This window comes from Bactrocera neohumeralis, chromosome 2 (genome assembly GCF_024586455.1).
Source record: "Bactrocera neohumeralis isolate Rockhampton chromosome 2, APGP_CSIRO_Bneo_wtdbg2-racon-allhic-juicebox.fasta_v2, whole genome shotgun sequence".
Classification (NCBI taxonomy): domain Eukaryota; kingdom Metazoa; phylum Arthropoda; class Insecta; order Diptera; family Tephritidae; genus Bactrocera; species Bactrocera neohumeralis.
Window position 1 is genome coordinate 9,845,439 of NC_065919.1, and position 26,722 is coordinate 9,872,160.

General features: G+C 37.4%; 3 protein-coding genes across 6 annotated transcripts in view; 2 read left to right on the plus strand and 1 right to left on the minus strand.

Moving 5' to 3' along the window:
• The window catches only part of LOC126767828 (trichoplein keratin filament-binding protein), a 125,389-nt gene that overhangs the window by 35,855 nt on the left and 62,812 nt on the right, over window positions 1-26,722 (minus strand). For 2 of the 4 annotated variants that reach the window (XM_050485491.1, XM_050485492.1), the window contains exon 2: window positions 23,145-23,206. The exons of 1 other annotated variant lie outside the window; for it this stretch is intronic. The gene's annotated coding sequence lies outside the window, so the exon portion shown is untranslated. Of the gene's footprint in view, window positions 1-18,044; window positions 18,126-23,144; window positions 23,207-26,722 lie in introns of those variants that run through there. One more of the 4 variants, XR_007669161.1, reaches the window with a different exon arrangement.
• Window positions 1,108-2,589, plus strand: LOC126767852 (peptidoglycan-recognition protein LB-like). The gene is made up of 3 exons (XM_050485527.1): window positions 1,108-1,501; window positions 1,798-2,202; window positions 2,273-2,589. Exons 1-3 carry the CDS (start codon window positions 1,402-1,404, stop codon window positions 2,455-2,457), a joined length of 690 nt encoding a protein of 229 aa, XP_050341484.1. The 5' UTR covers window positions 1,108-1,401; the 3' UTR covers window positions 2,458-2,589.
• The window catches only part of LOC126767854 (peptidoglycan-recognition protein LB-like), a 31,032-nt gene continuing 17,409 nt past the window's right edge, over window positions 13,100-26,722 (plus strand). Inside the window, exons 1-2 of the mRNA XM_050485531.1 lie at window positions 13,100-13,433; window positions 13,496-13,718. Of these exons, the coding sequence (XP_050341488.1) occupies window positions 13,682-13,718 (37 nt within the window). The 5' untranslated portion in view covers window positions 13,100-13,433; window positions 13,496-13,681. The remainder of the gene's footprint in view (window positions 13,434-13,495; window positions 13,719-26,722) is intronic.

Below are 26,722 nucleotides of genomic sequence, written 5' to 3' on the forward strand. Positions count from 1 at the left end.
TGTCTGGGGTCTTCTTCCACAAAGACCGTCGCTATCGGCATAACGCTTAGAGTCTGCCACTAATATCTGTTCCAGAAAATTCGGCGGGCAACCGAGATGATTCTACCTTAGTCGGCCGAAGAAAGTGGCGGAGAAAGTGTCCAATTGTTTCCAACTCAACTTTTTCATTGTAAATTTGGCTAGTTGCGTCCTCCAAAATCCAAATCCAATAGGCGCCAATTAGACAGTGCCCAGTTAGGACGCCTATCATTGCAGCGTTGCGAGCCTAAATAAAGGATAGCAGTTCAATGGATGTTTTGTGTTCCACTCTGCGCCAGAAGGCTTTCGCAACACCACAAATGCTTGCTGCTGGGCAATGCTTGCGGAGCTCGCAGTAAGCTCATAGATCCGGCGCCCGAATGCACAAAGGCAGGAAAGAGCCCCAGCTCGTTCCCATTTGGAATTCGTTGAACGAATTTGGATAAAGGTGCCTTTTCTGGCAAGCTCATCGGCTTTAAATTTCAATCAATTTACGAAAATTTTGCAGTTAACCGCACAACTGGTATCAGTATACGCTTTTTGTGGTGGATGAGGGCTTGAGAGGGTATGTAACGATGTGCGGTACGACGCACAAAATGAAGTTTAGTTAAACAACTTCAAAACACATTTATTACAACTGCTGCAGCATGTTGCCAGACGAGAGAAATTGTTGCCGTTATTTACGAAAAGCTCTAAACTAGCAAAGTTGCTTCTAAGAAGTAAAATTAAGCAATTTTAATAAGTATCAGAAACCCTTCTTTCGGATTAAGACAAATTCAAGTACTTCATTTAAAACTAAGTAAGAAGTAAGCATCGCCGCTAATATCCGTATAAACTCATACATTCACTGCTGCGACCCCGACGACAACCAAGAATGAGCTGTGAGCAATGTGTAGCTTACTTAAGTCAAAGTTGAGAGAGCGTGACTGTGATTAAGATTAAAAACTTCGCAATAATTAATTATTCATTAACTTTGCGAGTAAAGCACCAAAAACAACAACGTACTAAATGAGAAATACTATGAATGCAATGACATAACAACAACTAGGCTGATTACAGCACTGCCGCAGTATGAGAGACCGGCATGCAACGGCCGGTCGCGCGAATTAAAGCTTATAACTGGTGATCGAAACGCTATGTTCAGTTATCAATTAAAAGCGGAGACGCGCACAAGTGGTGGTACAGCGGCATAAAATCCACATTTTGCTGTAACAAATATTACAATAACATTCATAAATCGGAACGAAATATTGTTGGCAAAAATAGTGGAATAGTGGAGGAAGTATCGACCACAAATCACGGCTCAGGCACAAGTGGCACAGCAGCACAACAAAACCGACCATAGACACCGACCAAAATTTAGTTACTTTGTATTTGTTGAAAATGATAAATGCAGCCGGAACGGTCGGATACACAACCGCAGCCCTGAAGCTGATATTGTTGGCTAACTTGCTGTTGTTCGGCACTATGAACGTGTTTACTTGTGAGTTAATTGCGAGTGAAATTTGCATTTGCAAACTATGGAAATTGCGAAATTTCACGAATCAAATAACTGTGTGAGTGTGCGCCTGTGTGTGTGTTTGTGAATGTATGTATGTATGTAAGCGCGCGTTGAGGTGTCTGTGCTCGACCGGCGTTGAAAGCTGTGTTTTGAAAGCGTGTACATGCCTGTTTATATTCACTTCATAACCACCATAACCACTGACCACAAATGTTTGCCTTTTCATTCCTACCGCACGCACTCCCTACACCCTACATCCGCACCCTGCACTCGTGTAGACATAGAAATGAGCGAAGCTGCTGCCATACCGAACCACAACGACACAGAGGCAACAGGCGACCAAATATTAGGATATACGCGTAACTGGCGCTTAATCACGCGCACCGAATGGCGTGCACGTCCGCCCACCTCGAGCACCAATTTCACCGGCCCTGCGCCATATGTTATCCTACATCATTCCTATCAGCCGGGCGTTTGCCGGACCGAGGATGCTTGCAAAGCGGCGATGCGCTCCATGCAGAACTACCATATGGACACGCATGGTTGGCCGGACATTGGCTACAGTTTCGCAGTTGGCGGTGATGGCAATGTGTATGTGGGGCGCGGCTATGAGGTGGTCGGTGCACATGCACCCAACTACAACAGCCGCAGTATTGGTCTACTCTTGATTGGTAATTTTATGGGTAAGCTCTATGCCGCAGTGACTGTGAACGACAATGCCAAGGTGCATCATCATTTCCCCCCCCTTTGCAGATGAGCTGCCACCAGCGCCCATGTTGCAAGTGGCACAGGACTTTATTAAATACTCATTGGAGGGTGGTCATTTGTGTGACGATTACATTTTATATGGTCACCGGCAGGTACGCAACACCGAGTGTCCCGGCGATGCGTTGTATGCGTTGATTAAAGAATGGCCCCACTGGCAGGAGCACAACTGACTGACACCAGTGCCAACATGGCGCGAATGATATCTTTAGCTAATTAATATTTTAAGTTTTAATTTTTATTTCATGAATACCAACAATGTGCATAAATACTCATAATAATACAGATTAAGTTTAAACAACCAACTTATTTCATTTTATTAACAGCACATAATTCGAGTAAGATTTCTATATTTATTGAAAGTCAGTACAAAAAACTGCTTAGGATTTTAATTTCTGACATGTGTTCGTCCACAGGTTGGTTCAAAAATTACAAAACCAGGCTTTCGGCATGGACATCGGTATAAATGCCGTTTCCAGCCCAGCCGAGTTTAAGTCATCGAAATCGACTGTGATCTTTATCCGTCCAAGGACTGTCAAATCGACAAAAGTTCTCAAAATACAACAATAACGACAATAAAAAACGTTAACTTCGGTTGCATCGAAGCTAGAATACCTTTCGCAAGTACAAAATATTCCTTCCTTAATTTTTCTTCAGAGATTGCACTGCTTCTTTGGACAATACCGCATGCGAAATTCCGTGAAAATATCTCGTCAGATACAAAAGTTTTTCTTACAACGACTGTATTTTTTCTTCAAAGTAATCGATTGCAGAGATTGCGCAGTTGCCTTGGACAATACTCGCATGCGAAATTCCGTGAAAATATCTCGTCAGATACAAAAGTTTTTCATACAATGACTGTATTTTGACCGATCAGTTTGTATGGCAACTATATGCTATAGTAATCCGATCTGAAAAATTTCTTCAGAGATTGCAATAGAAGCAGGATTTTGCCTTGGACAATATCGCATACGAAATTCTGTGAAAATATCTCGTCAGATACAAAAGTTTTTCATACAATGACTGTATTTTGACCGATCAGTTTGTATGGCAGCTATATGCTATAGTAAACCGATCTGAACAATTTCTTCGGAGATTGCGCAGTTGTCTTGGACAATACCGCATGCTAAATTTCGTGAAGATATCTCGTCAAATGCAAAAGTTTTCCATACAATGACTGTATTTTGACCGATCAGCTTGTATGACAGCTATATGTTATAGTAGTCCGATCTTAATAATTTCTTTGGAGATTTTACAGTTGCCTTGGACAATAATCCATATCAAATTTCATGAGGATATCTCGTCAAATGCAAAAGTTTTCCATACAAGAACAGGATTTTGAGCAAACAGTTTGTATGACAGCTATGTGCTATAGTAAACCGATCTGAACAATTTCTTCAGAGATTGCACAGTTGCCTTGGACAATACCGCATGCTAAATTTCGTGAAGATATCTCGTCAAATGCAAAAGTTTTCCATACAATGACTGTATTTTGACCGATCAGCTTGTATGATAGCTATATGTTATAGTATGTAGTCCGACCTTAATAATTTCTTTGGAGATTTTACAGTTGCCTTGGACAATAATTCATATCAAATTTCATGAGGATATCTCGTCAAATTCAAAAGTTTTCCATACAAGAACTTAGGATTTTGAGCAAACAGTTTGTATGACAGCTATGTGCTATAGTAAACCGATCTGAACAATTTCTTCAGAGATTGCGCAGTTGCCTTGGACAATACCGCATGCTAAATTTCGTGAAGATATCTCGTCAAATGCAAAAGTTTTCCATACAATGACTGTATTTTGACCGATCAGCTTGTATGACAGCTATATGTTATAGTAGTCCGATCTTAATAATTTCTTTGGAGATTTTACAGTTGCCTTGGACAATAATCCATATCAAATTTCATGAGGATATCTCGTCAAATGCAAAAGTTTTCCATACAAGAACAGGATTTTGAGCAAACAGTTTGTATGACAGCTATATGCTATAGTAAACCGATCTGAACAATTTCTTCGGAGAATGCTCAGTTGTCTTATGCAATATTCCATGCTAAATTTTGTGTAGATATATCGTCAAATACAAAAGTTGTCCATACAATCACTTGACTCCGATTCCGTTTAAGTAGCGAAAGAGCAATAAATTTAATTATCACCAAATATTTACATATTTTCTTATTATTCGAGTAGATACCATTCTACGGCTGCAAATATTTGTATATACTGTATGTACATATACTGATGTACTTGATTGTGTCCACTAACAAAACTCAGTTAATGTAGTTAGTATAATAACGAAGGGGATTCCCAGGCCATAGTGGAAGAAAACAATCGCTGCGATTAGAGTAAAGCGTTGGGTAAATATTATACATAAAAGTATACTTGTATATGATAAACACATACAATATGCAATTGATAAAAACAATTTCATACGCTAATGTGATCAAATTGAAAGGTGAATTTTGTCCATTTCATCTCCTTCAAAGTAATCGCCTGCCGCTGCAATACACTTATGCCAACGAATTTTCCAGTCATCATAGCACTTATAAAAATCGTCGTGATGACCATCAGAGTTTTCTTCGATTCAGCTTTTATATCCTCAATTAAGTCAAAACGGTATCCTCGGAGTGGTCATGTGAATTTGCTGAACAGCCAGAAGTTACACGAAGGTAAATCAGGCGAATGCGGTGGTTGCGGCACGACATTAGTTGAAAATATGGCGAAATGATCACGAATAACCAATGCAATATGCGATGGTGCATTATCGCACTTCTTTGTTCAATAAATTCAAATATAGTAAAAATCGAAGAATTCACTTTTAGAGCCTCAAATACTTTGAATTATAATATTTTGAAGTGACATTTGGCACAGAAGTCAATCAGAGTCATGCCAACCTAGAAAAAAATATTTCGATGAATGCGTTTTCACGCGAAATTTAAACTAAAAAGTCTTACTATTTTTTGCCCACAGTATATGAGGCCAACCAACTAACCCATCAACTGATTAAATAGCATATCATAGAGAAAAAATAGATTGTCAATTTCGAAACATTGCAAAGTTCGCAATGCCGTTTAGTAGAATAGCGTGAATGCAAACTAGAACTGGTGCCCGTTGCACTAGAACCGAACCTGTTTTGCACAAATGTCTTTCTCTACAAAGCGATAATAAGCTCATACATGTCTACTGCTATAGCAATAAAATACATACTCATAGGTAAAAATATACATACATACATAGCTAGGCCCTCTAGTTTTCATTATTGTTTTCTATTCGCGCTTGTTTATTCGACACTTAATACAACAGCTCTGGCATAAGTTATCAATTAATGTGCAGATTAGGCAGTTGGCAAATTCAATTTGCAGCGATAAGATTTCTTTTTTACGAATAACAAAAGTTGTTGTATGCGACTAAAGAGAAATAAAATGCAGAACCAAAAGAAAATAAACAAAAAGATAGGAACAAATCATGATGACATTGATTTTTTTGGAGTTCAGGTGATAGATATAAAATCACGAAGAAGTGTTCGCAGCTTGCACTCCAAACATATGTATGTATGTATGTATGTACAGTTAGCGACAGGGTTAGTAATGGTTAGTAATGGGTTAGCATAGGTAATAAGAAGATCTACAACTTTTGTATATAGAATATTTTTACATAACCTCAAATTGTATGTGAAAAATTCACAGAACACATTTATTAGTTCTCCTTATATTGATCTTATATCGAAAAGAAAACCCAATTTTCAATCAAAAAACCTCAAGTCAAAATATCAAGCTTTTTTTTTTTAAATTCAGTAGGCTTTATGTTCGTGGAGGAATATACTTTCTTATGATAAGAAACATATGTACATGTATATACATTACTATGGTAGCGGTGGTAAGTTTTCTCAACAAATGCAAACAAAGCTCTTACATTCCCATTCGTCAAAGATCCACATTTCGTGATCCTTAGCCCACTCTCGTCGTTTAGACCACATTTGCTAGTGAAAGTGCGAGTCTTCTTTGAACTGTCCGAAAGAGTTTCTCACTTCTCAGAGGTAAAACGATCCTTTAGGCATAATTGTTTTAAATATGTCTCTTGACTCGAATACAATGCTCGGGGTCTTCCTTCATAAGTCCGACCACAATATTGTTTCGACTGGTCAGGTCATATGCCCCTAAAAATCGCTCTACTGATGATCGATTGCAATCGTTTTACAATATCATCATTCGAGGCCCCATTCACCTTTAGCACGATAATATGTTATTTTTGCAACCGAATCAAATCTTTGATGCGATAGGCAAGAATAGGGATGTTGCGCTGGTATTGTCGCTGGCTTTATGTTAATGTCGAAGTCAATGATAAGCGGTTAGAGGCAGACAAAAATAATCTGTGAAACAGTGCTTAACACTGGTTGGGAGATTTCGCACCAAATTCTTGTAAGAGCTGAGAGAGAGCGTTTATCAAATGATTTCAGAGATCTCCGACGCAGCTGCTAATATGTGTATTTGTGTATATTTTTGGATCATAATAAAATTAAATGATTGAATAATTATTATTTTGCGTTTCATAAACGAATTGTTATTTTGTAAAAAGAAAAACAAAAATTACAAAAACAAGCGAAATGCAACTTATTTAATTTATGTTTTGTTGTGATTTGACTTTAATACCAGCAGGCAAGTCATTGTGACAGCCGTAATGTAAACAAATGTATACTTAAATAAAAATATGCCCTTCACTAATGCTTTTGATTTAGAATTAAATTGTGCCACTAAACTCATCAGGTGTGAACTGCCTTCGGAAGTCATGTGAAAATACATAACTTGGCTAAGCTCATGGACCAACGACATCAACAAAGTTATTTGTTTTCAGCAACGCGGTACATTCCCGCGCACACCGGTTTGTTTTTTCCTTCGACTCAGGGCATTCATTGCGGAAGTCAGCAGAGACAGGGGATCACTCGGACTTGCGACTTTCCATTTGCCGTTCCGATAGCAGTCGGGCCAAAGTGCACGGTATTGACTTCTTTATTGGCGAATGTGTAGATCCCCGCGTTGGTGATTTCTATCTTGTAGCGAAAAACGACCAACAAAAACAAGTTTCAAAGCTTTACGGAAGAGGAGAGAAGAGCATAACATTGTTTACGCTCGCATAACTGCATTTAATGAAAGCGATTTTTTGCACTCGATGGCTTGCAACAACGAATGTTTTTTTGTGTTATTACCAAATATGTACATAAATACAGTTGCGGTCATAAAAATAGTACCAGTTTCTCAAAGTTTATTATTTACTGGATCAGCAGGTCATTCTATGTATGTTTTCTGTCATTATAGTGTCGAAAGAACCAAAATACCATAATTCGAAAATAGACAGTACGATCTATGGTTTCCTTAACCCAATATAAGTTGGGTTAGGTTCAATGGCAGATCCAGAGATCTCACTTGGACCACTAAAAGCAGTCCTTTGTTATTCCATAAAAAACAGAACTCCTGCATTCGAGCAAATAATTTCTATTGCCACCAGTTCGGTGTGATATCTGAAGGTGTGAGCTCTCAAGTGTTTAAGTCTTGACCTCGCAAACTCGATACAATCAAGCAGGAGGTGTTGGGATGTTTGCACTTCTTCTTCCATACAGCTTCTGCAACTGGCGTCCAGTCAGATATTCCAAGCTTGAACACCAATAGAGCTATGGGCTATTAGAAATCACACAGCTAGCTTTCCTAAGGGTTAAGTGCTCACTGAATATATTACAAATGATCTAGGGACGAAGGAATCTGACCAAGGTCCCGCAAAGTGCAGCTATCCAGTAGTAGAACACACAAAAGAAGGAAGCACCGACCCATTTCTATTCTACCGTTAACGGGTCTAGGTTGCCTTTCCTTGCCAGATCATCAGCTTTACGGTTACTTGCGATTCCGCTGTGTCCTGGCACCCTAACTTAAGGGCTGCAAACTCGGCTTGAAAACCTCTGTATTATTCAAGTCTGTACCTTAAGTTACTAAAGAGTTCTTGACAATAATACACATCAGTTCCTCCCCACCTTTGACCCATCTGTGATGAAGTTCACTATCTCTTCCCAACGGTCAATGGCAACAAAACCCTCGCAGATACATGGGCAGAGAAAAGCCCGCAAGAGTTTAATTTTGCGACTTCAAGAGCGTGAGTATTTCCGAATGTTCATTTATAAATCCAGATCTTCTGAAAAAATGTCTATGAGTACTATCTAAAAGTCGTATAGATTTAAGTGCCACCGGTGGAGTGGAACTGACCACACATGCGCCGCCATTTCAACGATCTCTACCTTCCTTGCAATTATAACGATCCGTCTCCATAAACATACAAAAACATGCCCAAATCAAAATACTGGATCTCCCGCGTTTACTTGTTTTGGTTGTGTATTTTGGATTATACTCTGAGTTGGCTGTTCGTTTTATGTATTGGCGAGATCCCATAGTACCACACAACACAATTTTGGATTCATTTGTACATAAAATATTTTTCCATTTCACTAAGCAGGGACCAATCGAAGTTCTCATTTACGAACTTCAGGCTTTGGCCTAGATGTCTTTGTAACAAAAATTCTGTTTTTTGTAGAAAATATTTATTCACAAGTCTACATTGATGTTGTCACTTTCAAAATAGTTCTTATTCAATATTATGCACTAATGCCAACCGTTCTTCCAATCGCCCAAAAACTTTTTAAACTCGATTTCAGAGATAACCTTTAGCTCTTTCAATGATGCTCGTGCTCTCCAAACCCGCGAAGGTACTTTTTTGTCACAATGTATGTACGAACACTATCCAAATCGGAAAGACGTAAATAAATTGCTGTTGTTATTTCAACGGAAAAAATCCCCTTCTTTAAGTGCAGTAATAATCACCAATAAATTAAGTTAAATCCAACAATGGTCAACTAATGAAAGAGCTTAAAAATTTTGAAATTGGTGATAAGTGTGGAATTTTACGGGGTTTTTGTGCGCATTTCTGAAAAAGTATATGCTATAGTAAAAAAATTCCATTATTTTTCCAATATATTGCGTTACAAAAATAAGATTTTGTTAAAAAAAAAATGTATACTGTTTTGTAATTGCTTGCCATACAAGGTGCTTTCCAAAGTAAACAGGACTTTTTGAATCTAGCGCCCCCGGGTGGCGCCAACTATAAGTCGACTGGTGCGTTAGAATCTTTATCGATTGTCCAGTGAGAATTTCATGACATTTTATCGATTGGAAGTGAAGTTATTGCGTTTTAAGTGGTAGTATGTTTGTGTTATCGGTGCGAAAATGAGCTTCGAACAAAGAGCCAACATTAAATTTTGTTTTAAAATTGGTAAAGCTTTTACCGAAACGTTTCAATTGATGAAACAAGTTTATGGCGATGATTGCCTATCCTGTAGCAGAGTGCACGAGTGGTTTTAACGTTTTCAAAGTGGTCGTGAGGACATAAACGACGATCAACATGTGGGCCAATCAAAATCCGTGATCATCGGAAATTCCATCGAAACTGTGCGTGAATTCATCAAAAATCAGCCGAAATCATTATTATAATTCAGAGAAATGGAATTGAACATCTCCAAAACATCGATTTATCGCATTTTGACCGAACATTTAGGCTTACGAAAGGCGTGTGCACGGTTTGTTCCGCACAAATTGACTGACGACCAAAAATTACACAGAATCCAACATTCGAAGGACATCATTAATGAGGTTTATTTGTTCAAAAATCACATTTTAACCATTAACCACTCCCCGTATTCACCTGAAATGGCACCGTGCGACTTCTTCCTTTACGGAAAAATGCATTTGCCCATGAAAGGAAAGCGTTATGCAGGCGTAGAGTCCTGTTTACTTTGGAACGCACCTTGTATTTTACAGTTTTTCTTCGATAAAGGCGAAATTTGTCTAAGGTCCTAATATTGCAACAGCCAATTATGCGCAATTTAAGGTTTCGTCGATTTCGTTCTTATAATTTTGATGTTGAAGACGCACAACACTCCACAAGGCCAATTGTCGAAAATATCGATATTGGGTCCCACATGAGTTATTGCACAAAAAAGACTTAATGGGCCAAATTTTTGTCTGCGAAACGCTGCTGAATTTGCAAAAAATCAATGGGTTATATGATTACTGGTAAGGAAAAATTGGTCACGTACAACAGCAAAAGAAAAGAAGAAACGGTCGCTTTGGAAATGCGGCAAGCGGGTGCAAACGGTGATCAAGTCAAGATAACGTCAGGCAGGTTTTGCTATGTGCTTTTGAGATTCGCAGCAAATCTGGAATTGTACATATACTGTCAACGATTAAACCGTCTAATGAAAGCAATCGCCCAGAAGCCCTCAACTTTGGCCAATAGATTAGGAGTTCTGGTTTATCAGGATAAAGCTGGGTCCCACACATCAATAGTGATTAGTTAGAAACTTCGGAAGTTTGGTTGAGAGATTCTCATGCATCCATCTTATTGTTTGTACTTGGCACATAGTGAATACTACATGTTACTGTCTCTGGTGAATGATTTTGCTGGTGAAAAATTTGTCTCAGTTAAACAGAAAAAAGCAGGGACTTAAATCGCTTTTCCACTGAATTTTTTTGAAAATTCAAAAATGAATACATTGCTTACGTCATCTATGTAACACCCGGTTTTATACCGATTTAAAATTTTCAATGTCAATGTAATCAGTTGTAATTACTACGCGAAGAGCTCTTCCAAAGCATTCAGTATAGAAAATTAATAAGACACATTTCTTTGCATAACAAGTGTAATACCGTTACTATCAGCATGAGAATAGAATTATAAATACAAAATGATTTATTAGTTTTGTTTGTGTTTTGCAAAGTATTTGGACTATCAACAAATTGAGCCACCAATCGTAAAAGGCGATAAACTTGGCACGAATGATAAACATAGAGAGCGTCCGCTCGCTCCATGAACGAAGAGAGATTGTTATAACCAATACAACAGTTAACTATGAGCATGTGAGCGGCGATAAGAGCTAGCGCTTTGGAAGTTTTGGCACCGGTGATTGTTTTTGATCGCGGAAACGCGCTCTCTACTGCAGTAAACGCACAGCTATTCAAAGACAGCAAAAACAATAGCATGAGCAATTGAAACCATCATCGCCTATTGCTATACGCGGTGCAAAATACTAAGACTATTTTATATTATTTTTTAATAACATTAATAAAGTATTATTTTTATACTCTTGCACAATGTGGCTACAGAGTATAATAGTTTTGTTCGCCTAACGGTTGTATGTATCACTTAAAACTAAGCGAGATAGGTATATAAATGATCAGGATGACGATATGAGTTCAAATCAGTGGGACTGTCTGTCCGTCCGTCCGTCCGTTCGTGCGAGCTGTAACCTTGATGAAAATTGAAACTTCATATGCGCGTTCCTAATTAAAATATTATAATTACGAGTTCGTAGATAGGCGAAATCGGACTACTGCCACGCCCACAAAACGCCATTAAGCGAAAACCTATAAAGTGCAATAACTAAGTACTAAATTAAGATATAGAACTCTAATTTGACACAGGGGATCGCAGTAGCAAGGGGCACCTGTGGCACCTGTGGGCAAGATGTTCTGGAAAAGTGGGCGTGGCCGCGCCTTTTTTATAGTAAAAGAAAGCATCGAAAACCGGAGTGTGGAACTTTAATCCGCTAAACCTAACATACTTCCAACTCAAGACTCTCCCACAAAACCACCAGATAAGGTATTACTTCATGGAAGTGACAAGACATTTTACGTCTTTGCTATAGCACAGACGGACTAACGCCTATTCTGCTGTAATCGTCTTAATTTAGTCATAATGAAAGTTGGCGCTTCGCGGGCAGTTTTCCACTTATCAGAGGACTGACACATAAGTGCACTCAAATTTTCCACCGTTAAACTACCACCTAGAGCAGTTTCTAACTTTTTCCTTATGTTTTGAAACCGATGGCAATGGAAAAACACCAGTTCAGAGTCTTCTATGGACTCCGTACACATCGAACAATACGGACTGATGTACCCATGCTCGCATAATATTTGGGTCAAGTGGAAATCCAGGTCTCCGTGTTGTTATTCACGTATAGATGTCTGATATAGGTATGTGGGTCCACCGTCCTTTGGTTGAAGTTAGCCACCGTTACTATATATCTCGAAACCCGCTCGACAGATTTCTACCAAATTAGGTAAGTGGCCACCCTATGGTCAAAAATTGTCCAAATCCAACAAAAACTGTTCTAGACCCTAGTTTCGGAATATTTGAACTACAGCACCTGTAGTTTTCGTGTGAAAATTCGCCCATGATCCTTGCAAGTTGCAAGAGTGTGAAATGTTCGGTTAAATCCGAACTCAGCTCCACCTTACTTGTTTTAATTGTTTAGCTTTTTCGGTGGTTTAAGATGAAAACTTTTTTGATAAATTAGCACTTGTGATAATAGAATAATAGAAAAGCAAACCAAAAATATTTTATCTCGTTTATCCACACATTTTCATAAAAAATTATCTAAATTAATCACGCATTATTTAATTTGTTATTATTTTCTTTCCATTTTGCTTTATTGCGGCTATTTTGTTTTAATTTCATTTAATTTTGTTTATTTACTTTAAAGCTTATTGCATTAAAAGTGTTTTTTTTTTTTCCTTTTTCTAATTTTTCTTTGCGCTTTGCTGGTGTTTTTGCTTTTTACAAAAACCTGTTGTGTTGTTGTTGCTGGCTCACTTCATTATCATTGCTTAGCATTGGTTTTGCCGCCAACCGCTAGTCAGAACACAGCTGTTTTGTTGTAGTTGGCTTTTCTTTGCGCTCTGGTGTCTATAAACGTGTGCGCCCAATGCTCAACGCAAGCACTCAACAACCCAAGTGTGTACGGCGAGTGTGGGACGACGTGAGCGTATTAGTTGGCTGATAGAGATTACACAGTTAGGCGCACATTGCAAAGGTGCTCGGGACGAACAGGCGAACGGACGCGTAAAACGGAACGGAAACGGTCGTCCATACGTCAAAAAAAAGGTGCTAGGCAAACGTAGAAAGCGGACGGTCGAAAAGCCAGTGTGGGTTGGTAATCAATTCAGAAACACGACGACGAGCAGGAAAAAATCACAAAATAAGTAGCAGAAAATCAGAAGAGCAAATACCAGTTGGATTGCTGTTGAGAAGTTAGCAACAATCGTGTAAAACCGTAACCAAACTTCATTTACTACTGGCCGAGAAAAATTCTATTTGTTTCGATTTCGTTTACAGCTACGGTGATTAAATTAAAAAGTTCCGGCAAAAGCCGGTGGCAAAACGCAAAAAATCTGTGAAAAATTGTAAAACTGTAGACAAGGGCTTCGAATAACATTCAAAGCAAATCCTTGAAATAAATTGCAGAGTTTCAAGTCCTTGAAAAGTGTAATAATTAAAGTGTATTAGTCACATCAAATAACTATGACGGCATTTGGCTTATTCCTCTTATCAATGTGGGGTAAGTTATCATTACAAAATGTCACACGCGTAAGCCTATTTATATAATGAAAACACACATGTGAACAAAGCTTCTTTATTGCCCAGCAAACACAAAATTATCGCACCGACCAAAAATTTGCACCGAAATTTATTCTAATTAAAGAAGGTAGGTCAGTAAGCGGATGTAGTACATACATACGTGACACATTTCTTTAACTGAATGAATTCTATAATTGTCTCTGACCCAGCAGTTGGTGGCGACCTTATACTTTATCAACACTTGTTTGATTTTCTGAGCACCTTGAAGTTTATATTTGAATTGTACCTGGATGTGGAATAATATCTCATATTACAAGGAGGAAATCTGTTTTGATCGGTTAGATTATTCCTGGTGAACCGAAAGTTTAATTTTTACCTGATTCTTGGCTAATCATCAGGAATAATCTAAGCGATCTTAGCAATGCTTCACTAGTATACATTGCATGAGCTCATCATATATATAGTACAAAAGCGGTTTCCGCCTTGAAATGGCAAACTGGGTTGAGTATTATTTTTAATCGGCGATAAACTGCTTTATTATTGATAATTTTGCGTGCGTTTTTACGCGCGAACTTGCTTATCAGCAGAGGTGAAATAGAGTCGAAACACACACACAAACGTTTGCACAAATCAAAATAAACACTAGAAGTGCCACAAATTGACAGAAGCTCCTATCTCTATTCTACTTGTATTTGCAAATTCGAGTACAGGGTGCGCCATCTTTGACACTTATAATAACCGATTGTGTAGGTTAGGCACCGAAACAATGCGTTGACATATTGATGCTTAGAATACTCGGTCGGTAATATTTCTAACTGTCTGTCCTATATCTACAACCGACTCCTCCCGACGGATTTTCAAATAACATTTTCAAAAAGAGTCTAGATCAGCAATACTCAGACCATTCAGGAGTTCATGGCAAAAATTCCCGTTTTTAGCTCGAAAACATTGAAAAATGTATGAAAAACTTGATGGACAAATTCAACTTACTGAAAACTTTTTATCTAAATATATGCACATAAGAAGTCAATTGAAAAGTACCCGACCTGTCACAAAGATGACACTACTATTTCAAAGAACGTAGGTATAAATTTGACAGCTGTCAGCTCATTAGTTTGTGAATTAGAACATCTTGAGTGTAGCAACTTTTGTTTTAGTGCAACAAATGGCTTGGCTTAATGATGAGTTTCCGGACCTGCCCCATGAAATCAAACCATTTGGCCAATCCTTAATGGTTTGATTTCATGGGGCAGGTCCGTAAACTCATCATTAAGCCAAGCCATTTGTTGCACAAAAACAAAAGTTGCTACGTTTAGGCGTAGTCAAATGAGCACCGAAGACGGAAGTGGAAGCCCAAAATCATCAAAAAGTCCACAAAATAATCTTGGATGAGATAGCAGACACTTTAAGATATCAACTGAATGTAGACATCATATAATTCACGAACATTTGGGTAGGAAAAAGCGTGGGAAAACGTAACAGTCGACTGGCAAGGTTATGGCGTCCGTATTTTGTGATGCGCATGGAATAATTTTTAGTGACTACCTTAAAAATGTAAGGACCATCAATAGCGACTATTATATAGCGTTATTAAACAGTTTAAAGAACGAAATCGTCAAGAAACGGTCGAACTTGAAGGAAGTGCTGTTTCAACAAGACATCACAACAAATCAAATGTCCATGAATTGAACTTCGAATTGCGTCCGCATCAGCCTGATCTGGCCCTAAGCGACTATTTCCTGTGCTCAGATCTCGAAAAAATGGTCGCTGGGGAGAAAGTTTCGTCGATTCAAGAAGTGATCGCCGAAACTGAGGCCTATTTGGAAACAACGAACAAATCATACTACAAAAATTTTATCGAAAAGTTGGAAGGTCGCTATAATCAGTGTATCACCCTTGAAGGGAACTGTGTTGAATAGAATAAAACTAATCTTGTCAAAAAAATGTGTTTTACTATGGTAGGCCGGGGATTTTTCAATAGATCTGTAACATTTGTAATTATTAATAATGCTGGACGTGTAAGTGATTACATAGAAATTGTAAAGGTATTTATGTACATAAGTATCTCATTAAAAGTTATTAAAAGATTCACGGAATTTCAAGTTCGAGGAAATCCCAATGCTAATACTCTTACAACGTAACGGACTGCTATAAGCAAAAAATAGTAAGACTTTGTTCATAATTTTAAAATTATTAATTTATTCTTCAAAATCGATGTCGTCCCCCTCAAAGTAATTCCCTTTACACTTGAGTTAACGTTTTTACAATCCTCGAAATAGTTGTTAAAGTCAGTTTCCGGAAAAACGTGCGTAGCACTTCACGTTTAATGTTTTCAATTGACTCAAAATGGTTTCCACGGAGTGGTCGCTTGAGTTTGCTGAAAAGCCAGAAGTCACACGGAGCTAAATCAGGCGAATGCGGTGGTTGCGACACGATATTGATTGAAAATTTGGCGAAAAACTCACGAAGAAACAATGCAGTATACGACGGGGCATTATCGGCTTCAAAAACCAACTGTGGTCGGTCCATAATTCCAGCCTTTTTTTACGAATAGCTTCGCGCAAATGACGCATAATACTTAAATATAATTAATTGTTGACAGTTCGGCCGGTTGGAAATAATTCGGAGTGTACCACACCTCAATAGTCGAAGAAAACTGTTAACATAACCTGGATTTTGACCTGATTTGCCGCGATATTCGGCCGACCGATTTGCCGCGCTACTCGGCCGATTGATTATCTGTTTCCGGGTCATAAGCATATATTCAAGACTCATCGCTAGTAATAATAAGTTTCATGACATCCTAGTAGTCGGAAAGTATTGTTTCACAGACATTGAAGGGACGTGGTTTTTCAAAAAAAATTATATGATTTTGGAACAAATGATGCCAGTAAGATCTCTGACTGTTAATTGTCGATTCTTCAGCACCAGTTTCTTTATTTTATTGACGAGTTGATAATCAGTTGATGTTGATGGCCGTCCTGGAGGTGGTTCATCGTCAACGCGAACTCGATTCTCTTTGAATAATTTGTAGCAATCGAAAACCCTTGTTCGCGACAAACACTAATCAACGACGGCCTTTTCCAACATTCTGAATGTTTCGGCACCAGAAATTTGATTTCGCTTACAAAATTTAATGGAACTTCTTTGTTGAACAATCTCACTCATCGTAAAAACGGCCAAATGCACTTTATGTACTTCAGAAAGACAAGCGTATACTAGGTTAGGTTAGGTTAATCTGGTAGGCCAAAAAGCCACGCATAGACCAGTTTTTATCCTTTGCTATACCAGATGGAGTTCAGTTGCTAGGTCCATGAGTAAGATGCCTGCGCTTAAGGCAAATTTTAACAGACTCTGCGGCTTCACTATCGATACCTCCTCCAATGTATCATACCATGGAGACGAATGGATTTCCGCACGAAAATAAAATTAAAAGGTCTTACTAGTTTTTGCCCACAACAGTATATGGTATAATGTCAGCTAATACGAACAACAAATATAGCAAATTATTACAAAATTGAATTTAAAATTGCTTTAAAGTCATAGCTTTGCCGCTTTACATTGAAACATATTATTAGAAATCTCAGAAAAAACTTTTCCATTTCGGAATATATACAATATAACTTCCATACAAACTGAATGATCACAATCAAGTTAATGCATGGAGTCTTTTGTATTTGTAATGGATATTATAGCTTCTGTGCACAAGGCTGAGGTTAACGGTTTCTCTTGTTTTTGTTGTTTTTTGTATACCAATGCAACATGTTGCACGGGAATAATATATTAGCTTAATGATGTTTTGCTCTTCTGCTTGACTTGATTGCATATGTAAATAGAAATGAAAATTAATGATTTTAGGAAATTATGCATACCGAAAATTAATTTAAAATTGCTAATTAATCGGAATTATTGATGAATAATCTATCAGTAAGCGCCACATGTAGTCACAGTTTTCTTAACTGATAAATAAAAAAATATACGCCCACGTTTGCCGCGATGTGTGATCCTTTATTTAATTATTAAATTTAAATTTAATTTTCCACTTGTTGCCCGTTGTTAAACAAACGACCCACACATGCGATGGTTCACTGCATGCACCAACATTGCTGCTCTCTCAACAATAAATAGCTTTTTTCTGAATTTATGAATGTATGTATGCATGTATGTATGTATGTATGGATGTATATTTGTTCGCTGTGCACTTTGAGTGAAGCTTAATTAATTATTTCTGTAATATTCGCAATTTTACAAGTTCGCTATATTTATTTTATTGTTTTTATGTACTTATTCCTTTGTTACTAATTGCATTAATCGATTTACAAGCATTTTCCATTGACCAACAATGACAGTGGTCAGAGCGTGCAGCCTACAAGCGGGCAGCATAACACTAAAATTAAACAAAAATATTTCTGAAAATCAGGACTAAAGACTTTTAACAATTTTAGCACAAGGTGCTTTCCAAAATAAACAAGACCTTTTGAATTTTTTTGACTGATGCATTAGCATCTGCTACCTTTATCGATTGTCCGGTGAGAATTTCATGACATTTCATATATTGAAAGTGAAGTTATTACGTTTTAAGTGTCAGTATGTTTGTGTTATCGGTGCGAAAATGAGCTTCGAACAAAGAGCCAAATTAAAATTTGTTTAAAATTGGTAAAACTTTTACCGAAACGTTTCAATTGATGAAACAAGTTTATGGCGATGATTGCCTATCCCGTAGAAGAGTGCACGAGTGGTTTCAACGTTTTCAAAGTGGTCCTGAGGACATAAATGACGATCAACATGTGGACCAATCAAAATCCGTGATTACCGGAAATTCCATCGAAACTGTGCGTGAATTCATCAAAAATCAGCCGAAATCATCATTTAAAGTCATAGAAATTCATGGAAATGGAATTGAACATCTCCAAAACATCGATTTATCGCATTTTGACCGAACATTTTCTTACGAAAGTGTGTGCACGGTTTGTTCCGCACAAATTGACTGCCGACCAGAAATTGCTCAGAATCCAAGATTCGATCGACGCTTGTGACCGATTATTTGACCAAAAAACACATTTAAAAAATTAACCACTCCCCATATTCACCTGATATGGCACCGTGTGACTTTTTTCTTTTCGGAAAAATGCATTTGCCCACGAAAGGAAAGCGTTATGCAGACGTAGAGGCCATTCAAAAGGCTGGCACGGCCAACGAGCTAAAACACTCGTTCGACATGCTTTTCGACCGTGCAAAAAGCTGTATTGAAGCAGAAAGAGACTATTTTGAATAAAATTTGATTTTACCGAAAAAAACAATTTGTTCTGTTTTTTTTTTAAGTTTTGTTTACTTTGGAACGCACCTTGTAGATCTACTAGATCTTCACTCGGATCGAGTGCGATTTGCAGCCAAATTTTAAGTTAAGATACAGACCCCTAAAGCTCATCTAGTAGTTAATATATATTTTATTATTTTTCTGCTCATAAATATACTTAATAAGAATATACTTTTAACTATATATTTTTTCGATTATCCCACCTTTATAATACCTTCTGGATTATTTACAAATTATGTCCACTCAAAGAAAGCTCGAAATTGAATTCTCCATTAAAATTCAAAATTTATGAAATTCTGAAATTCAATTGTTCATTGAAATTGTCACGCACTGTTAAACCAAAGTTAATTAAGGCTTGTAGACATTGTAATGAAAGAGTCATCGATGTTTGCCATTTAACTACATGCAAGCATCTGTATCCTTTATAAAGGGTCATCCATTTCGAGGTTTCCTACTTTTTTAAGGAAAAAACACAAAAAATTAAAATTTAATGGAGAATGTTTACTATCATTCGAAAGAACATTTTTTGGCATTTATTTTTTTAAATTATCTCTTTCAAATGTCGGCTGCGGCTACATCTCAGATGATCCATCCGTTGAGTTCAATTTTCGATGACTTGATCCAGCATTTCGACTGGTAACTGGCGAATGTCATGCGTGATGTTTGAAGGTCCGAATCGAAGTGGGATTGTCCGCACGATCTTGGTAGCCAATCGAGCGGCCCAATACGTGAAGTTATCTGGTTACCGAACTGTTCTTTCAGTAAATCCATAGATGGATGTGCGATATGTGGGTAGTGGCGCCGTCTTGTTGAAACCAAATGTCGCCGAGATCAATTTTAGACATCAAATAGCCTGTTATAATTACGCGATAACGGTCGCCCTTGAGGGTTACGTTCTTATCGGCATCATTTTTGAAGAAATATGAACCGTTGTTTCCAAAGGCTCACAAATCACACTAAACCGTTGTTGTTTTCTGAATAAAATGGCAGCTCTTGAAACTTTTGAGGTTTCTCTTCGTCCCAAATGCGGAAATTTTGCTTGTTTACATACACAATGAGCCAGAAATAGGCCTCATGGCCGAACAAAATTTGGCTCGAAAACGTCGAATCTTCTTGGAACTTTTGAAGAGCCCATAAAGCGAATCGATGTTGCTTGGGAAGGTCGAGCGGTTTCAGTTCTTGCACAAGCTGTATTTTGTACACTTTCGGTTTAAGATCTCGACTTAAAATGCGCCAAGTCGTTCCATACATCAGTCCAAGTTGCTGCTAACGGCGATGAAAAAACGCTCCATGGTCTTCGTGTACACTCACAGCAACGGCTGCTATTTTTTCTTCATTGCGAGCTGAACGTGTTCTTTTCGTTTGAATATCATCCAATAATTGGTGTTGGTTATTAAGATTGGTGATTGTGTTGCGAATAGTAAGGTAAGTTGAGCGCAGCGCGTGGTGAAAGACATTATTTACAGAACGGGAATTTCTGTCATAAAGTTGAACCATTTGTAAACTTTGCTCCGGCGTAAGTCTTTCCATGATGAAATGTCAAACAAGAGTGAACAAGAACAACATGACAGCTTGACACAACTCAAGCGTGATCTGTCAAAAAAACTTTATTTGAAAAAGTACCTCTACATGGATCACCCTTTACAATTATCATTAATGAATTCCAAATTATTTGATTTCATTGTAAATACTTAATATTCAGATGTTAACATTGATTTCTTATATGGTTTTAATGAATTAAAAAACAACGTAATATTTATAAAGCGACAAAAAGAACTTTATATAAATAGACTATAATATTCAATAAAAACATGTGAATAATTTAATTATTCAAATGTAAAATGTATGCACATAAGTGCAGGTAGCAAAAACGCCTACATTAAGTGGAATATTTCAAAAGAACATAATCGGTATCAGTGTTTGATATGCGAGATGTTTTCAATATACATAAATATATATATTTATACGAGTTCGTGGAAAAACAAACGTATAAAGTGCCATAACAAAGCCATAACATTAATTTGTCGCAACAAATTACATTAAAGAGAGGTAGCTGTGGTTCGAAAATCTTTAAAAAGTGGACGTGTCCACGCTTGTCTTATAAGTTTAATGTATATGTCTTGCAAACCAATGAAACTATATCACCCAAATTTGCACAGCACAAATCTTTTTCACACTTCTTACGGTAGTGTGAAAATAGGTGAAATCGGAATTAAAGTGTGCTCTACCCCACAATCTGCGCCAACTACCGTGGGATAATCCTCCTCAACATCGCGAGTGTATTGTGTGGAAGATTAAAGTCCACCGTCAATTAATTGATTGGACCTTATCAGTGTGGCTTTAGACCTGGAAAATCAACAATCGACCAGATATTCACGATACGCCAAATCTTGGAAAAGACTCGTGAAAAGAGGACCGATATATCCCCGCAAAACTAATACGGCTGTGTAAAATGATGTTGAACAATACCAAAAACTCTGTCAGGAACGGGAAGGACATATCCGAGCCGTTTGATAGCAAAAGAAGTTTCAAACAAGGCGACTCCCTATCGTGCGACTTCTTAAATCTACCGCTGGAGAAAACTATTCGAGCTGTAGAGCTTAATCGAGCAAGTACAATCTTCGCCGATAATATTGATATCATTGGCGTCAACACCCGCGCCGTTAGTTCTACTTTCTACAGACTGGATAAGAAAGCGAAACAAATGGGTCTGGTAGTGAACGAGGGCAAGACGAAATATCTCCTGTCATCAAACAAACAGTCGTCGCACTCGCGGCTTGGCTTCCATGTCACTGTTGATAGTCATAATTTCGAAGTCGTAGATAATTTCGTTTATATTGGAACCAGTATTGACATCAACAACAATACCGGCCTCGAAATTCAACGCAGAATAACTCTTGCCCACATATGCTACTTCGGGAACAATTGAAAAGTAAAGACCTCTGTCGATGAACACAGACCAAAGTCTACAAGTCACTCATTATTCCCGTCCTGCCGTCCTGCTGTATGCTGCAAAAGCATGAGCGATGACAGCAACTGATGAGTCGACGCTACGAGTTTTCGAGAGAAAGGTTCTGCGAAATATTTGCAGTGTTTTGCGCATTGGCAACGCCAAATACCGCAGTCAATGGAACGATGAGCTGTACGAGTTATACGACGATGTTGATATAATTTGGCGAATTAAGACACAATGGCTACAGTGGCTACACTGGCTAGATCTCGTCGTCCAAATGGATGAAAACACTCCAGCTTTGAAAATACTCGACGCAGTATCTGCCGGGGAAAGCGGAGAAAGACCTCCACTCCGTTGGTAAGACCAGGTTGAGAAGGACCTGGTTACACTTGGAATCTCCAATTGGCGCCAAACAGCGAAAAGGAAGAACGACTGACGCGCTGTTATAAATCGACTAGAAACTCGACTATAACCGCGTAAGCGTTGTCAATGTCAGTTAAGAAGAAGAAGCGTATAAAATGTTACACCCTTTTTCTTTTCTTGCTTATTTGACAAATTATCTTCATATAAGTTTGCTTTTTCTATTGTTCAAGCGAACACTTCAATATCCAAAAAGCTGCCATACAAACTGACCGTTCAAAGTCAAGTCCTTGTAACGTTAACGTTTTGTTTTTCTTGTATTGTTTTTGTTAAGTACAAAGTTAAGGTAAAATTTGTTTTTGCAGATGAAATGCATCTTGTCTGTAGTTTCGAGTGCGCAAAAGTGGTGATAATGAGTATTCTAACTAAAGTGATTATTTAGTTAGCACTTAAAATGATAAAATGGCACGAAGCAAACACTCTCTACACAATTTTGCATTAATTTGAGATAAGAAAAATTTTAAACTGTGCTCTAACACAAGCAAAGAGTAAGAAGTTTAACTCAGAATTAGATCACAAATGTAGACTCAATTCACATTCTTGTAAATGTTGCCCATAAACTCCAATGAGGCGTTGTTATAGCAATTTCCCCACTACTTTAACTAAGCACGCAAATTATCTTTCAATTTGGTTTAATGAGCTTGCAGCTCACGAAGCTTAGACTTCACTTCACAGCCTATCATATTGAAACCACTCCACAAGTAAACTTGACTTACCTGCTATAAAATCAAAAGAAACGTTCAGCAGCGCGTCAACTATGTTTTGTATTTGAGAAGGTCTGAAACGAGTTAAAGGATAATGTACATTTGGTGTAAGTGCTGGTATAAGTTAGCGGTATAATTAATTGCAAGCCTCAAATTAAATAAGCCAAGACAAATATTTTCACTAAATTTCATTTAGTTTTGCGATTTGCCTATCAACACGCCACTTATGCTGATTACTTCATTAACAACAAGTTGTGCTGATTGACAGATAACCACGCATATAGAGCAGAGGCGACTTTAGCACATAACGGATTTTAGTCACAGCGGCGACATTGCTTTACCAACGCAACCCACGCATTATATGGCAAGATTTAGCTCACCTGTGAAATTTGCACGCATTCAGTTCGTATAATGTTTATGTATGTGTATATATAAGGCTGATATATATACACACACAACTACGCAAACAAGCAATTATAACGGTAAACATTCATGCTGGTATAAAACGTTTTAGGCGATCTATTAGAGAATTACTAAATGGCTGAGGGCAAAAATCATAATTTGGCAAACAACAGCAAGAACAACCTTTGAATGGTTGTGCCAATAACCTAACGGCACATAGCAATTTTATTTGATGAATTTTTCGTTTAATTTGCCGCTCCAATAAACCACAATCACACTGGCTGCTATACGAGTGAGCGTGCTAATATACATACAAGTATATATGTACAGTTATTTGCCAGCATTTAAATACTAATTAATTGGAATTAATTATTTGCATTTTTGTGTAAATAATAAAACGATACAAAAATGAAAGCGTTTTCGCTATTAATTTGCATAAAACTGTTGTATGAATTATTCAACGCGCTCACACACACGCACACACACACACGAAAATGTGTGTTGATTATGCGGGCGCTTACGTCCACTTAGCTGCTTACACAGTAACCCACACTACTAAACACGTTTATACATGAATACAATACAATTTACATTCAATACGCTATTTATAACGGTATATGCCGGCTAATAGCTCTCGTGGGTTATGGTCACGTCCGTGCGTTTGCTCTTCGTCAGTCAAGGCTTCAACGGTACTCAGTGTTTAAGATGCTAGGCATTTCTATGCGCTCAATTATACATTATATACGCTGGGGCGTATGAGTAACATGAACGCGATTTGATTGCATATTCATTCATGCCGAAATGTATTGCTACTGGAATGCAATTAAATACATACAAACAAACTATGGTTATGTGGTGTTCGCAAGTGTTAAACCACGCGTTCATCGCACGTTTGGCACAGCCGTAATTAACACATTATTATAAACTATGCTTGTGTGCGTGCAGCTGCATAAGGGCGGCATAATTGTGTGTATTAATTGGCAAACGTATCCAAAATAAACCGAAGCCGTGAATTTGGTAAATAGCGAAATTGTAATTAGTGACATATTATACCATTATACCTGACAGTTAAAAAAAAAACAAATTTAAAAATAAAAGTAAATAAAAAATAAATAAATAGAAAAAATAAAAGTAAAGAAAACAAACTAAAAAAAAAAAAAAAAAAAAAAAAAAAAAAAAAAAAAAAAAAAAAACTTAAAAAAAATAAATTAAATAAAATAAATAAAAAAAATAAATAAAAATAATAATAAATAAAAAAAATTAATAAAGTTTACTTCTCGCGAACATAGAATTTGGAACTTCGAAAGATAAGAGAGGAGAGTGTGAGAGGGAAATGGAAGACAGAGAGAAAAAATGAGCGAGAGAATTTATGCTAGAAAACTAGCTTCGCTTAAGGCTTCAATAATTTTTTTCTCATATAAAAAATGAAATATTTTATTAGAATTTTTCATTATTACAAACATACACTATTCACAAAGAAATTCTGAAATTTTTGGAAAAAACAAATTTCAAACTCGGCCATTTCGACGCCTTCTCTGGTGACCCTTCGGAAAAAATATGCGCCGCGTTGGCAGGATAACTCATTACAGGATCAGCTAAAGTGAAAAAATAAGCGTTTTAGTTAAAACTTTAACTTAGAAATTGGACGAAGGAAAAAAATTAAAATCCGATTTTTGGCAGACATTTTTACAAAAAAATTAAAATTTTAGTGAAAATTTCCCAACATTTTTTTTTTTTTTCAAATAGTTGTAATCGAAAAAAAAATCCTTCAACCAAGTCTTTAAGAATTGTATCTCAAAGACCTGCGTAAAATTTCGTGAAGATGGATGAATCTTGTGAACCGACTTCAAAACCGCAGTTTCGAGAAAAACGGGTTTAAAGAAGGTATCCTAGCTACCCTCGAGCGCACAAGTTCTGAAGGCTGTATTTCCGAAACTATTACTCGAATCAACTTGAAAATTTAGGAAAATATTCTAGAGGTGTAGACAGCTGTTACTTGATTTGTACTCAGTTTGGTAATGAGCAGACTTACTCTGAAACAACGTTTGTAAATCTTGAAAATTTATTACCGAACTAATAGCCTTGACAGACGGCAGCGTTAATCCGGATTAACTGCGCACTTAATCAGATCCAAATTTGTAGGTGACAGACGGCAGCTATGCGAGTTTGAAACTCTCATAAACAGCTCATTGTCCTTTTTATAATATTTGCAATGAAAATTGATAGAAGATAAACATTACGGTTGTTAGCCGACCAATTTTTACCAAACCATTTTTTATTACAAAAGCATATCAACACATTATTTTTAAAACTGCATCATAACATAGAAGTTTTATTGAAAAGAATATTGATATTATATTGAGAATTTGATAAACAGCTGTCAGGGTTGCTTGTATTTCATTCACAATAGATGAAAATTGGCCATTTTTAACAATGTTGCCAACGAAAATCTCACAAACTCCCTAAAATTTTGAGAGTTATTTTTGGATTCAGCAACGGAGTTAGCTGTGGTAACTCCTGAATTAATCCCGAAAAATGCAATTAATCTGGTTTAACGCTGTCGTCTGTCAATGCTATAATGGTTCAGTTTGCGTGACGCATCAAATATTCGGTCGATATAGGCCTCTAACAGAGTCGATAATTGGAGCAATCATGGATCGATAACACGCCATGTTTACTTCACTGCTTAACGCGTGGAGCAGAATATCGTAGTAGACCTGAATGAGTCCAACCGTCGTCGCGCACAATAATTGGATATGTGGTTACCCACTATATGGAAAATTTTGGAGAAGTATTTTGATTTACGAGCTGATAAAATTCAACTCGTGCAATAATTGAAACATTGAACGATCATCAAGCGCGTCGCACGTTCGGTGAATGAGCCCTAAACGAGATGGTCACCGAGCCCGACATTCACAAGAAAATTTTTTACAGCGATGAAGCTCACTCTTGATTGAGTGCATATGTCAATAAACGAAATTATTGCATTTGGAGTGATTATAATCCACATGCCATGGTTGTGACGCTGTTACTCATCATCCCAAAGTCACTCTTTGGTGTGTTCTATGGGCAGAGCAGGTGGTCATAATGTTAAAATCGATGGACAGCGCTATCTAACCAATATAATGATTAGGAACTTCGTGCCTAAATTGAAGTATGTTGATGTGAATCGACATTGATTCCAACAA